Consider the following 15,740-nt stretch of genomic DNA (forward strand, 5'->3'; position numbering starts at 1 on the left):
AATTTACAGCACTAGACTCAAACACAACTACTGTCCAGTAAATGTCATTACAGAATGAAAGCACAACCTCAAAACCTAAACACAATATTTTACATATACACTTTCATACGCGATATGTAGGAAATATAGCCACTGTCAGCCATGGTGTATATAAATTGTCTCAAAAGAGTAGGCAGTAATTATTCTTTATACTCAGAGCTACACTAACGATTAATCTTCACAGTATCTTTAGCCGCTTTTATAATGATAATCTGTTTCAATTAAAAACAATGAAACAAGTATGGCATGGTTGATTTAATCCTACACTATTGTTTCAATAGAGCGATTCTCAACTGGATCTGAATGAGATTAGCATCATACCCAGAGAGATTAATGCCTTCATACAATTCCCAGATGGGCTGGCAAGGGTGGTAATTTGCTCACGGCCACAGTGAATCAGCTGCCAAGAAACTCTGACTCCTAATTCATGCACAATTAAGTCACGATAAATAAATGTCCTAACACATGAAACTAAATGAAGGATGAAATTTTCAAGTTTGATTAGGTTCAAAGCAATGTTGAGAAAAGACTAGGTTCTTCCAACTGGATGCCGTATGGATGGATTTAGATCAAAGGCAAGTTAAAGACACTTTTAAGTTGGTATGTAAGGATTTAGAAACTACTTTGCAGGAGGCTAAGGCAGTTTGAGTGTCAGCGTCTTGTTGCTACATGTCTGCTAGAAGTTGCTACTTGAACAGCAGAGCTGCAAAACAGAAATGTGGGTGCAGCTTATGAACATTAGTGCAATGTCAGCCATCCTTTAAACTACCAATGAAGATGGTATGAACTAATTTGCTATTGATTTAGGGGGGCCCCAAATACTCTGTGTCACTACCTGAGCTGTGGGTAATAACTGACTATTGCTGCCAGCAGCAAGGATCAGTCATAATCTGTATTTTCTAATCTCAGTCAAAACTGTATGCGTAACTCCTCTAAGACTAAAGTATTGCAGGACTAAAATTCACTGATAGGAATAAAATATTTCAGATCTGAATATATATAAATTTAGCATGCACTAATGATGCATATTAATTTGACAGGTAAAAGAAAACCATTGAAAGCACATGAATTTGACTTATTAAAATAAGCTGCTTCTAAACAAAGCAGCATTACTTTCTACAGCTTTCAAAATAGAATTAAGGCATATACAATCATGTTTAAATTAAAAGCTTGTCAAACATTTTTTAAATGTAATCAGTCTAGCATTTATAGAAGTAAGAATGAAATCCTTTGTCAGAATAGAAATCAGGTTACCCCAGTAGTTTAAAAGACACAAATAGTTTAAGTTTCCTACTCAAGGACAATCTAGAGTTCAAGGAGCCGAGGGAAAAAAAAAAAAAGAAAGAAAAATGTAGTAAACAAGCAAGTGGACCAAACAATGCTGTTTTGCAATGGAAGATGTTTGCAAAGATATGAGCTTTCATCTTTGTCCTTCAGCTGAACAGCAAAGGCAATGCATGCAGTTGGACTTTCAAAGGCAACAAGTTATTTTAGGGCTCTGAACAAAGCGTGGGGACAGCTTAACTTGCACGAGTTGATAAGATGAACTGTTCCCAGCAGCCTGCTCCTCCCACAGCTGTGGGAGCTGCCAACCGGTCAGCACCTGAAGTACCATAATTCAAAAGGCAAAGTCAGATGGCATCTGATCTTAAAAATGCTGTGCTGTGAACTCCAGTGGCTCAGGGACTGACTGGCCAGCAGCCAGATGCCCATGCAGTGCAGACCTTGGGGGGCCAGACCTTCATCACTCACCTCAAGCTAAACTAGCCAGGCATCAGTTCAGATCGCAGACTGCAAGTACTGAACAAGCTGAATTACTCATCATCTAAACGTTCAATATATTTGCAACAAAATCATGAGTATGTTTGCAAACTCTTCACTATCATTCACCCCTACACCTACATACATATATATGCAACATACTTTAACACATATTCAGTTGTGAACCTTCATACTAGCTGTTCAAAATTGATGGAACTATTAATGAGAAATCCAACCAGGGTAAGGACAAGGCACATGAGGGATGGTTTTCAGAGGTCAGTAGGGCAGCAAGATACTCACTCACTTTAAAAAAAGCAAAAACAAAAAAAATGCTCTACCACCACAACTGGGCACTAAACTTGCCATTGCCAGTATACACAGACACGCACAGAAAAACACAAAGCAGGCTATTCTGCTTTTCGCTTCTATGGGCTCTGGACTGTTTCGCATTAACTAGCAACTACAGATTCTGTAGTAAAACAACTTAGTTCCATGTTTTCCCTTTAAGTATTTCTTAAGTACAAAATAAAAATACATATATCCCTATATTTCTTAACTATAACAAAGGTTAGAAACAATATAACAGGAACATTACATCTCACTAAGGAGTTATTCTGAATCAAACTAAAAGTACAAGTATTCCAATACCTTCCAAAATAGCTTATTAGCAAAATTCACTGCATTTTGTGGTTCTAACCTAAATTATAGCTTGATCTAAATTATAGATATTCCAGCCTCTGCAATTTACAGTCCAAAACAAACATGAGAGAGTTTTCCCAAGCATTACAGAACTGAACTATTTATACAAAGCTTTCAATTATATATGGTTTTGTCTCCATGTATACTACACAGAGCATAAAAGACAGACAAATATAAGTCAGCTGAAGGAAAGTATACTGTGGGACCTCAAACATCTGAAGTCTAGACAGAGCTTCATTACATCTGGACAGTGGTAGCAGAAGAACCTCAAAATAATCTTAAATCCTTCATGTATTTGCCATGTATTACTGAAGTAAATGGATTTATTACTGAACTTTTTGTGTAGAATACAATTTAGAAGATTACCAGTAATGCTGTTGACAGACTGCCTGTTATCTACAAAAAAGCTCCTCATTTGAAGGGAATTCCAGCATAAGTCGTTATTGCTCTGGTTCCAAAAAAAGTCAAACCAGATTCATGTTACCCCCATCTTTGTGAGTGTGGACATGCACTTTAGTGGAACAGCACCATGCAGGTTACCAGAGTAGTAACCCTGCACCATGCTTTCTTCCTTGCCTACTTCACACATGAACTAAATCAGGAAAATCTCAGTCATGACAGAATTGATTCTCTCAAGCAATCTTCTGTCAGTCTTCTGTGACATCAAGTAAAGCAATCAAGAGCCAGATCTGCAAAGGGGACTAGCTATTGCAACAGAAACTTGTGATGCCTAACTCACAGGCACTTCAAAGTCCTCAAAAGCAGTTTCCCCATCTGATGTCCACTCAGAGAGGCACCCGAGAACGACATTCACAGAATTCAGGAAGCAGACATAACCTCACAGCCAGAAGAAAATGCTCAAGAGGAGCAGGAATCAAATAGTACATATCTCCAAAAGTTAGGCAACTAATGCCAAGCTCCGAGGCAGCGTTTATGCAACAAACTACTTCTCAGAATGCTGAGGGATCCATGTTCAGACACCTCCTTTGCCTATAAAAAAAATTTAAGCAGTCTTAAAAAAATAAAATAAGAGCTTAAGTCAATAGCTCAGTAACTGCTAGGCTCATGGGAGAGAAACTGGGGATCCTGTTCCACTGAGTATTTAAGTATTTTAAATAAGGTGATACAGGTTCAACAGAGAAAAGCGAGAGACATTTCTGTGCCAGAAAGCCATACAATCTGCAGTTAGAGATTTACCTGTTACTGCCAACTCAACCTGGAAGGGACAACCAGTTTTCTTCCCCACAAGATACTCAACTCCCCTCTTCTAAACCCAAGACACACTAATACTAGGAGAACACCAGAGCATTCAATGCCCTTTGCCATCTCAGAGTTACCAGCAAGCCAGTTATAGCAAGAAATAGCAAGAAAACCAGTTCTGTGGATGCAAAGGCATCTGAACCAGCTCTGCACTGATCTGACCAGCCAGGTGCCATTTCTACATGGCTGCTGATCCTGCTCTGGGCCCACCCAGGAACAGTTATGTGGCACAACACCTTTGGCTAAAAGCTGGCCCCCTTAGACCTGAGGAAGCTCTGCAAGGAGCCACACTGTTGCCTGCATCAAGTTTTCCACTCTTCGCAGACCTGGGCTAGCCATGCTATTGGTTAGGTGGGGGCAGAGATATTGTATATAAATTGGAAAATCACCTGGCTTATGAAGTTAATTCCCATGCTAACAGGGAATAATAAACTGCCACCTCAGCCTCCCAAATCCAACAAAATTAAAAGTAACCACATCTGTTGATTTCTTGCCCATATCTCATAAAAATGAGACATAGCTTGTCTCATGGCCAGCCAAGCAGTGTGTCAGTGTCTCAAGGTATGACCAACTGGAAATACTGAAATCAGAAGACAGAGGTAAGAACTGCGGGCAGTGAGGTAGATAAATGCAGCTTCACGGGCTTCAACTCCATCACCTGACTTGTGCATGCCTGACTGACATTGTCTCTTACATCAGAACAAAGTGAATGGATTAGCGAAAGTTTACAGAAATTAGTAATTTTAAGAATTTTCATGCAGTACAGTATCGAATGCTTTCCTGAACTTCAAATAGACTGGCTTAGTCCCTAGAAAAATCTACACAAGTCAATTCTATCATGCACACGGATTGACAAGGAGGATGGGATCTTCCGAATGAATTATCAGTAACACAGGAGCACAAAGCAACACAAGTCAGACTCAACACTAGAAACGAATGACCTGGGAGCCTGAGCCACAAACCAGAGACAGTTCAAAAGAATGACAGAAAACTGAATGGCAGCCTTGGTTTGTTTGTGTTTGGGAAGCTTTCACCATGTAGCCAACTTTCTAAATACTTAGCATCCACGATCTGCTGTAAATTTTGATCCACTGTAATTTTCTGTAAATTCACTGCTTCTGGGAAGATTAGTGCAAAATGAAAAACCAGGCCTTCCACTTTAAATTCACTTCTATAGCTATCATCTTCACTACAGCTTGAAAATATAAATTTGTAATTATTAATAATTATTACTATTCAGAGTAGACCATTATTGCAATAGGAAAAGCAGTACTTAAGATTTTCAGAAAGTTATATGTAAAATCTCTTTTTTTTAAAAAAAATGATACTTCATTCCCAAGTATTTGTGGGAAACAGTTCTTATCTTCCACATATTTCTTTTTGTGGCATTTTTGTTCAGTTATTTATTTTTATGAAGTTAAAAATGTCTAAAACAATTATAACGTGAGTAGTTATAGAGTTTTGCTCTGTAGGAATATGTATGCACCTTAATTCAATTACTTTTGTTTATTAATGTCTATTTGCTCTTAATTTTTTTTATTCTGAAACGTAGGCCAAGCTGAGAGGCAAAGAAAGCAAGAAAAACAACTCGTTTTTAAATAATGCTAAAAAAAAATATCCAAATTCTAAAGGATTGATGAGGCAGCTGGTAAGGAAAGAAGCTAATTCCTTTACTCCATTACTTTATGATCGCCTCTTCCTCCAAATGCAAGATACCCAACTATAACAAAGGGCTCTCGCAGCTAATGATGTTACTACAGGAGCCTCTTCCTGCACGCATTGCCTCACACAGTCTCTCCTCTATCCCTTCAAAATACCCACCCAAATCCTTGACACTATAAACACCCTGTCTCCTCCTGCTAGTGAGATCAAAGAGTCACAAGAGAGACAGTTTCCCAACAGTTCATTGCTCACTGTAGCACAGAAGTAACTCATCACTACTTGATGGGACCACCCCGTGTGAGCTTTCACCCACCCTTCACAGGAGCCAGTCTAAACAGAAACAGGTACATCCCTAACACCTCCATCACACTGCAAAAATCTTCACCCATGAGAAGCTGGGGGCTGTAGGGAGCTCAAAAGCCATGTTATTGCACTGTAACATCAGAGGCAATCGAGGACTCACATTTGCTTTTCTTCTCGTTCACAAATGCCTCTGATAAAGAGGGAGATGCATCCACCTCCGTATCAGAGGCATATGCAATGGCATCTCTTCCTTCTCCCTCTTTCCCTAGCATCTCATTCTTACACTGCTGCAAAAGGCAGCACACACCCGAGGGGGGGTGTGTCAGTCACCCCTGAGGCAATGCTGCAGCACCTTGCAGCTGAGGTGGCACTGGGGAAGGCAGACAGAGAAACAACACTGTGCAAGTAGTCACTGAAAGGCCCACCAAGGACATGGAAGAGGACCAAAGCAGTTCTTGGCCCACCCTGCTGCCCAACTATCAAAGGATCAGGAAGCTTTAGACACATGACAGGGGTGACAATTTCTGCAGGAGACCTTCCATTCCCCTCCAGAGCTACCAAAGTATTGACCATAGTGGCAACCAGTGGGGCAGATGCATGAAGGCCTATAAGAAGTCAGCCCCATCCTAGAACGACCTCCATCCTTATCAATAACTGCTATTCATCCCCATCCAGAGGCACCTAAGCACCCAAGAGAGGGTGGCAGGCAGCATGCTCGACACAGCAAGGTGGCTGCTGGGAGCCCTCCTGTTCTCCCCAGTTCTGAATGCCTGTATTAGCCAGTGTTTCCTTATTGTTAGCCCACAGTGCTCATTTTGTTGGCCATGGTGCCTTTCCCCACCATTAACTTCCCTATTTCTCCTGTTCTAAAAACTCAAGGCCACCCTTTCTTCTACCCTTTCATCTTATGATCTGTGTGCCATGTTATCCTTCAGCATATAACATTTTGTTTGTAGCTCCAGGCATACTCCCCAGAGAGATCCTCCACCCAGCTGGGTTCTTAAGCTTTACTTAAAATGATGCACCCTGCACCTTCCTAGCAAGAGCTCATGTGAAGCAGTACGGATCCAGGACATGAAGTCTGGGTAACCGGGTATTGCTAGGCAATGATGAGGCTGGATGGGTACAGTTCCTCTCCGAAAATATGCTTTTAATTTTTGTATGCAGGATAAATGTGTGGAGAGTTTGGCCACTAAGTGCTTTGTGGGACTGAAGTTACTGGGACTCAAGAAATCTGGTTGTGCAGGCCCTCTGGGGAATACAGCATAGGCCAAACTGGGAAAGATATGGTTATTGCCTGAAAGAACTTGATCTACCAGAAGTTTAAGCACAGGAAAGATGAATGATTCTCCCTGCCCCAGAAGCTCTCACCTGTCTCACTACAGGGACAGAAAGGAGCAGGTATCTTTGGTAAGAGGACACCCTTTCTGTCCTGCAAAGACTGATTATCCAGGCCTGTCCCCTATGACTCTACATCATAGCAAGTTTCTCTCTCCCCGTTTACAGTAGCTGCTTACACAGCTCTTGTGCTCCGCTGCACACCTCCCCTTCTTCTAATAGCTAAGCAGAAAGCAAGCAAGTCTCCACGCATCTCCACCACGTAATTCAGGAGAAGAGGGCAGATATATGCATCTTTTCCTTGGGCAAGCAAATTACTACTGTGATGCAGCAATCACAGCTGCACACAATACACAGAAAAGGTCCAAAAAGGCAACGGGAGACAAAGCAACCATGTTTGCCCCAAACGGCTGGTGAATCAACAGCAAGCAGATACTGAGAGAGGGAAAAAGGTGGCAAGTTTTGTGGTGCAGACACTCCTACCCTCTCTTTTGGAATAGGGTAGAGAACTACAGAGATGACACAATAGTAGTTTTAGAAATACAGCCTTATGACCCATGCAGCACTGTGGACAAACAGCATCTCTCTCAGTTGCAGGAAGGCACCTAAACACCACAAAGCCCTCTTCGGAAAGAAGGCATCAGAATCCTCTTCCATTCTGAGGCTAGATTTGTAGAAGGCATAAGCATCACGAGCCTTGCAAAGATGTCCACAAATGCACCTTGGTGGTTCACCAAGGCCTGCAAGACAATCAAGTTGCTGTTGCCAGAGCTGCCACAGGCTAATGCACTGGATGTGAGCTGTTAATGAGATGCTTGATCCCACAGTTTGACAACTCATGGACAGCAGAGGGAAAACAGCGTGGGCCACCTGTACACAACAGTATACAATTTTGTCCACTTGTCTACAATTCAAAGGAAGATAACGTGAAGAATAACCTTTGAAATCATAGTCATCACATCACCCTTAGTAGACTTTTCCTCCCTAATCTGATTTGCTACTGACCAGATGAAGTTCACAAGGTTCCACAGGGCAACAGTCACTTCCTTAAAAACATGGAGATGATCTTGGAATTGAATGTGATGATGGTGAAGTGTAAGGACAAATGTCAGCCTCAAATACACCTTTCTATGTCTGAAAGCTTTGTACCCACTGCTGGCTTTCCCCAACTCCAAGGCTGATGTGTTCCCACCAGTCTGGGCTCAGCTCCCAAGCCCTAACTGCCTCATATCAATGAAGGCAAAGCAGTTCCAAACTCAGTAGCTCTGTCCATGTTTTCCTTCTCTATATAAACAGATTAATGGAAGGTTGCATGACTCCATTTATTCACAGGTGTCCTCCTGCAATAGGCTACAGCCGCAGGACTAAGCCCATCACTCCACACCTACGGTGCCTTGGTTTAGTCAGTGACCACACTTAGCATACGAGTGTGGAGAAGAAAGGATCCAAGACATAGGCTGCACAACAAGACTCAGAAACCACCAGGGCTTGCAGCTACCCAGGAACACTAGATAGAGCCCTATAGAAGGGACAGCAATCTGCAGGGGACCAACAACAGGATAGCACAGTATTTCCCAGAAAGGTCTGCTCTTGAGAAAGATCTGGAAGACAGCCTTCCGTTGGCCAACTCCAGACCTCATGCACAGTAGGACTAGCCTAAATCTAGTCCAGAGTAAAAGCCCTTAGTCTCATGCAGTGGACAGGTAAGAAGTGTGTTAACAACTTCAACTAGTGATCCACTCCTGTAACACCAAATTACTTGCTAGTGTAGACATAGCCTCTGAACACGGATAAAGATGAGGCTCTGGGAATCACAGTCAGCACCATCTCAATGAACCCCAGTTACCATAGGGTAAATACCCTCTCTTCGTCAAGCATGCATTACTTTGGACCCCTATGCATTCTAAGCAGCATCCTTTCAAGGGTGCTTGGAAGGAGCCTTACAAGGAGCAAGGTAGTACTATTCACATTATCAAGTAGGCAAGGAATGCTGTTCAGACAAAACAGCATTGGATTTTGCAGATGACTGATACACTTAAAGCCAGTGCAATAGGATTACACACATTTGCCCATCTGGTTTCAGACAATCTGCACAAGCTAATCACACTTGATGAAGGGCCTCAGAACTACAGGTAACAAACGCTTTTTCAGGGGCTGTAATTTAGCGTACACACAGGAATCTGCAAAGACGGTTTATGAATGTGTTGCTGTAAGAGCCCCTGTAAGAACTAATGATGACTTATGTTTCTTTGGAACACCTGAGAGCAAGAGAATGCAAATATGAAAACACACTTCGCAAATTTGTATAGTACTGTACAAAATGACACAGATGTGTCTAATTCATATGTTTTTGACCCCTTAGCCAAAGCTTTTCTACAAGCGACATGGTGATGCTCAAACCAGAATTATTCATATCCAACTATTCTGTATTTCTAGAGACTTACCCAGCACAGAAGTCAGTCATACTGCTTTGTATTTCCCTTGAACCATAGGAAGTGTCTATAAAAAATACTTTGGCATTTGCCAACTTTCATTTAACAAGCAGCAATTTAGCTGTTTCACCACCAAAATCTTTTGTGACCAACAGTTTGTTCTGATAAGCTAGAAAAAAGTTACCTTAGTTTGTCCTAAGTAACGTATGATGTACAGCATGCTACATTTACCCCTTTTTACACAAGCCTTCCCTGCCTGTTAGTACCAGTGATATATGGTAAAGAAACAGCAAAAATTTTACAAGCAAAATATGAATTAAAGAGCCCCTTGTGCTTGTTCCATTGGGTCAATGTCCACACCTCTGCACCCTTTCTCCAACTTAAGCTCTGAGGTAGCATCAGGGACAAAACGTAACTCCAAGCAGATAGAGAATCTTGACTGCTTTCCTAAATGAAGCTGAGCTACCAAAAATTTAAGAGCACAGAGATTTAAGCTTCAAGTACTAGTGGTTCAGCTATTACACCAAGCACTGCTCATATAGAGTAAGAGGGAGAAGCAGGATGCCTGTCCATAGAGGTTTCAGTAAATTCACACCTGTGCTATTTTGCAGAACATCCCAGTAACAACCATCTACACTAAACAGTGCTTATTTCCCCAGAACTCCCAGCTTACAGAAGGTGGACAGCTTCCTCATCCCTGTGTGTATACACACACACATACATATATGGACTGATTTAAACTTGCCAGACCCCAGGTTTCTAGTTTTTGGAAGTATCTTCATACTGAATTAATTATGTATTTATATTTAGTGGAAGCAAATTAAGTGATTACATTAAAAATTTTAACTCACAGAACTTCAGTATTAAGCTTTTGAAGGTGGTACTTATTCCACCAACCCTAGTTCTCATAATTTCTCCCTCTGCTGCAGCCAGTGGCACTGAACTCTCCATAGACACACACACACACATATATTCTGGCACATGGTCATGAACTCAAGTGAACGGAAAACTCACTACTGACTCATTTTTCCAGTCTCTCTGAGGTACTTTATTGTTCCCTGTGGGACATTTTCCAGTGTTTTGTATAGTCTGCTTTAAAAACTCACTGGCAAGCCTTTTGCCTTTGTGCTTCTACAGACCTGTAGATCCTACCCAGATCAGGAAGTCTTAAGGGCTTGTCTACAGTGGATGCATTCCAGAACTGCAGCAGAACAGATTAAGCGATATGAACAAAAAGTTACAACACAGTAATATTCTCTGCCTTGCTGAAGTAACGACTTACGTTGACAACCTATTCCGGGATAGTTAAAGAAGGAATTACTTTGGAATTAGAAGTGACTTGGTTTTGTGCATGACCACGAGGGGGTGTGACACCTATTCAAGTATAGCTGTAACGAACCAGCTATTCTGCTGTGTCCACCTGTTTTCCTTACTAGATAAACCCTAGATCTTCAGCCTCCCAATCTGAGCTAGTAGTAACATCAGCAGTGTTACTGTTAAAACTGTTTCGAGACACAGATACAGTAAACTTCTGCAAATAATTAGATTCCACTGTCATGCAGCTGTTTACCTAACTTACACAAAAGACAAAACTTCACACCACAAAGCCATGTGGTTTTACTTTCCTAAAGTCACCATTTGTTGTATAAACAAAACTAATCCAAATATAAAGTAAAACTTAAGTGGCCTAAACTCAATCTGTCAAGTTGAAAGGTCAGAATAATAAATAAATAAAATAAGGGGGGGATGGAGGGAGCAACAGGAAATTATGATTTTTTTTATTGCAGAAGATAACATCCCAGAAAGACTATAATCACTAGCCAGAACACCCATAACAGAGGCCATAAGATTGAGTTAGTCTTTTTTCCTGCTCTAATCAGTTCAGTGTTCTGGTTATAGCGCATCATTATGAAGAATTGATACGTAAGGCAGAAATGTAAGACCACGGATCAGCTGATTTCCTGGAGGACAACCACCACCTGAGACAGTGGCTCCACATCATCCTCTCCTGGAGGATTACTGTGAAGACACCATCCCAGGAATGCCAATTTAACATCTTTCCAGAAAGTAGAGAAACTGTACAGAAGCCTTTGTGCTCCAGCAGATGTAAAGCACAGCTCTTCTGGCTATACAAGACTCCCCACAGCCGAACATGCCTGTAGAGCCTTGAGAGTGGGACATAGGATAGAGTTACCACAGTTTTGGTGAGTGAACTTCACCTTCAGGTGAGACTTGTCCCCTTGACAAATCTTTGTTCTTTCTGGAAGTAAACACTCCATATAAGTAATGGGAAGAAGCTTCCAGAGGGGCTAGGAGCAGAAAACAGGACTAACATCAAGGCCCTTTCTGCACAAAATACTTGGATTTCTTGAAGAAGTCTCCACCATGTGCCCTAGGATTACATGATCAAGCAGCTTGCTCAAAGTCAGTTAAGATAAAGTGAGGAAAATATTACAAGCCTCAATCTCAAAACCCAGTGTTTACATCCTAAGACCATGCCCAGTCTTGAGAACAGGCTGTGGGGAGGGGGAAGAGCGAGATGGAATTAAAATGCCTTTAAGCATTCCTACTGAAGATCAAAAGAAAGGTTTTAACCAACACACTATTAAAATTCTTTCTTTGGTATGAACAAAGTTTGGACTACCAATTACAGAAAAATTCAAGCTCTTAAAACAACAGAAGTCTCTTCCACCTCCCAACCCACTACCTCTTTATGGCTGTGAAGTGAAATTAAACAACTCCAGAAGTCAATAGCTCCTCCTCCCCTGCTGCAACACCAAGTCCCCTGAAAAGCAGAACCCTTTGACAATCCTGAGAAGGTTTCCTGTTGCAATCAACCACGGACAAGCTACACTAGTGCTGTTACTGAATACCATGTAGAATCACATCGAAATGTGTAAGCAACATTGGCACTCATCTCCCTCAGAAAAAAGGCCCAGCAATGAACCACCATAAGCTTACCATATTAATTCCAACCTAACCGCTAGCAACAGATTCAACACAAGCTACATATAGAATGGGAGGAAACTTCCTTACCTTTTCATCAGTAAAGCAGCTGTCTGAAAAATTCAGTTTGACAAAGCAGTCAATCTGCACTGCTGAACCACAAATAAAGGCAGGCAGATCAGCACACGTACACATTAGGTAGTTTAGAAATGTGCACAACACTAGAGTAGTGAGGTATGCCAAATTAGAGGCCAGACAGTGGCAATGACAAGACATTAGGAAGCAAATGAAACAGCACAGGGAAATCAAACCCTAATAGACACTGTTGGTCCACATAGCCACCCAGTCAGTTGGCTGAGTAGTGACCAACCACTCAGAGGTGGTTATAAGGGAGACAGGATGAAAAAAGAGCGAACAACAAAACTTCTCAGTACCACACAGTTCTTAGGAAGTAACTATATGAGAACAGATAAGCCATGAACCCTTTCCAGAAGGAAATCCCTCCACACAGAAGGCATGTACTAGGCAGAAGTTACTGACAGTTCAGAAAAGTCAGTCATAGCAAACTAATAAAAATGGTTCTGTGGTCTCTCTGCTGTAACAGCAGCATAACTGGAAGGCACAAATACTGACAAAAGCTGGCTCAACAGATGTAGTTAAGACACACCAAGTAAGAACCAGCAGCATACCTGACGAGATAAAGTGGCAGATGCTGTAGAAAGCATTCCTGACAAATGATGTCTAGAGAAGGCATTGCACAGAGTTTACAACTGAAGTCTACAGCCTGCCTTCCAATTTAAAAGCCCACAATTTATCTGAGATCTGCAGCTGAATTCAATTGTTTGCATACAGGTGTCTTAACATTCGATACGAGAATTTTCCATATGTCTACACTGGACTGGCAAACATGATGTGAGACCAAAGCCTGTGCCCTTCCACACTGGCAGCTAGAGGCCAAACAGGGAATCCTGACTATCCCAAACAACACTAAAAAAAAATGTTTTGGCAACTGAACCAAGCTCCTCCTCCAAGGTCAGTAAAGAATATGCAAATAAGATTTTAGTAATAGTAGCCACCTCCAATACCACCTATAATTTTTTTTAAACCAGAAACTTCTGAATTTTCAACTCACTTTCGCTTCACTCTGCACAGTGCAAGATAGTAAGCTTTTCAAGACCTGTGCTAAGATGTTCCCCCTCCTCTTACCACTGAAAAGCCATTATTAAAACAGGTTTAAAACTTGTTTTACAAGCCTCTCACACAGAGAGGCTCTCGCCCTTTACAGCTATTGCTATCTGCAAAACCTTTCCACAAGGTGGCATATTCTCAAGGGAGCCATATGTTACAGTCAGTTCAGGTAGGAAAGTGTTTGTTTTCAGACACAAAAGAAAAAAAAAAAGGAGGAAAGTTGCTCTTTCAGTCAGAAGTTTCAGCATCCAATCAGAAGACAACAAAATGCAAAAGCCACAATAGGGAACAGGGCTAAGAATAAGTTTAGGTACCTCTCCTCAGTAGACATAAGCTAAGATAGGAACAAAGAGCAACTTCGAAACATTATTTTTACACTACCTGAGTTCATGCAGGCCAGGATATCATAAGCTATGTCGCCAGAGTATTTCAATAATTGCTCTGTGTATCACTGAGGGGCCTGGGCTATATGCGATCAGCTCTGCCAAAGAGCTCTGAATAGCCATACCGCTTTGCTACACCCATTCCTCTTCCACTCTAATACAGGATCCAGGGCGAGGTGGGGGGAGGGCATCTATAGCTCCCTTACACAGTGCTTATACAACCAAGCAGCTCTAATGCACTCACTCCAAGAAGATTTAAAGAAACATCTAGTCACTAAACATTACCTGCCTTGTCATTCAGTGCAACAGATACCACAAATCATTTCTCAATGACAAAAAAGTTTGTTTCACAGTGTTTATACTTACATACTACAGTAGGGGTGGGAGAACTTACCTCCATTTGGAGAGCAGCCGTGTCCTGATCATAGTGTCCCATGATGTTTGGGAAAAAAGTCATATTGTAAGGCATTCCTGAGCATCTGGAAATAGTAATTGGCTCACATGTGAATAAACTGTGCCCTTGCACCAGAGTTAGAAGTAAACTGCAAGTTGCAGAGAACACAAGTACTCCCATTTTGTCAGGATCTCTAACTTCAGCACATAGCTCTGTTCAGTAGTTAGACAGACCGGCTTTGCACAAGGATAAAAACACACATCCTCCTCTGCCAGTTCCAGCACAAGGCAAGGACAGGGGTGTAAGGCAGACGATCAGACTCCTCACCGCTGCTTTAGGCATCTCCCCATTTTGGCTGACCGCGGTTTTACTAAATGCCTTCTTCCTCGAGCCCGTACGCTGCAGAAGCAGGAAAAGACAGGACAGAGTAATTCACAGCCGAAACAACCCGACCACGACCACCCGTCCGAAGGCCGAACTCGGCCTCCTCACAAACCTGCAGGAGACAGGGCACCTCCCGCCGGGACCGCACCGCACCCCCCGCACCCCCACTCCCCGCTCCGCCGGGGCAGCGTCTGCGACTGCCCCCGGCCCCCACATACCCCCCCGGGGCCGCGGCACGGCGCAGCCCGCGCTCCCCCTGCGCCCCGTCCCGGGGAGCGCCGTCTCGCCCAAGGGGAGCAGCGCGTTTGGCCACCGCTCCCGCCCAGGCCCCGGAGCCACCGCTGCTCCCAACGCCCCGTTGTCGGCGCTCGGTTCCCAGCCCCGCCCTGGGAAGCGGCGCCCGCGGGGCCGGGCGGGGAGCGGGCCGAGAAGTCGGCCCAAGAGCCGGGGCTCGCCGGGCGCGGCCTCGGCGCCGCATCCTCGCCACGCCCGGGCCGCGCCCCCGCCGCCCCCTCACCGGGACCCGCCTCCCGATGGACGCTTCCCCCTCGGCGGCCGCCCCGGGGCGCCGCGCGCCGCTCCGGGGAGGAGCCGCCGCTCCCCGGGACTGGACGGGCCGGGATCCGTCCCGCCCCGGCGGCGGCGGCGGCGGCGGCGGCGCCCCCCTCCCCCGCCGCACTCACCTGGGCCGGCGCGGCAGCGGCCCCCTCCCCGCCGCGGCTGCGTTGGCCGCGGCCGCCCCGCGCCACCGACAGGATGTGGCGTCTGGCGGCGGGAGGCGGGGGGCGCTCGCGCGATACTTGGCGGGCGGGGGCGGGGCGGCCCGCACCTTCCCACCCCGCCCCTCGGTGCGGGACGGGGTCTGCTCGCGGGGGCCTTCCCCCGGGAGTGTGCGGGGCTCCGGGCGCCCCAGAGAGCAACGGCCCTCCCGGCCATGGCCACGGCCACGGC

At 44.0% G+C, this 15,740-nt stretch overlaps 1 protein-coding gene across 1 annotated transcript in view; it reads right to left on the minus strand.

Moving 5' to 3' along the window:
• Positions 1–14,770, minus strand: part of FZD6 (frizzled class receptor 6) — a 31,210-nt gene extending 16,440 nt beyond the window's left edge. Inside the window, exon 1 of the mRNA XM_059836234.1 lies at positions 14,406–14,770. Coding sequence (XP_059692217.1) covers positions 14,406–14,585 — 180 coding nt within the window. The 5' untranslated portion in view covers positions 14,586–14,770. The remainder of the gene's footprint in view (positions 1–14,405) is intronic.
• Positions 14,771–15,740: the final 970 nt, after the last annotated feature.

The sequence above is a fragment of the Gavia stellata genome, chromosome 3 (assembly GCF_030936135.1).
Source record: "Gavia stellata isolate bGavSte3 chromosome 3, bGavSte3.hap2, whole genome shotgun sequence".
Lineage (NCBI taxonomy): Eukaryota > Metazoa > Chordata > Aves > Gaviiformes > Gaviidae > Gavia > Gavia stellata.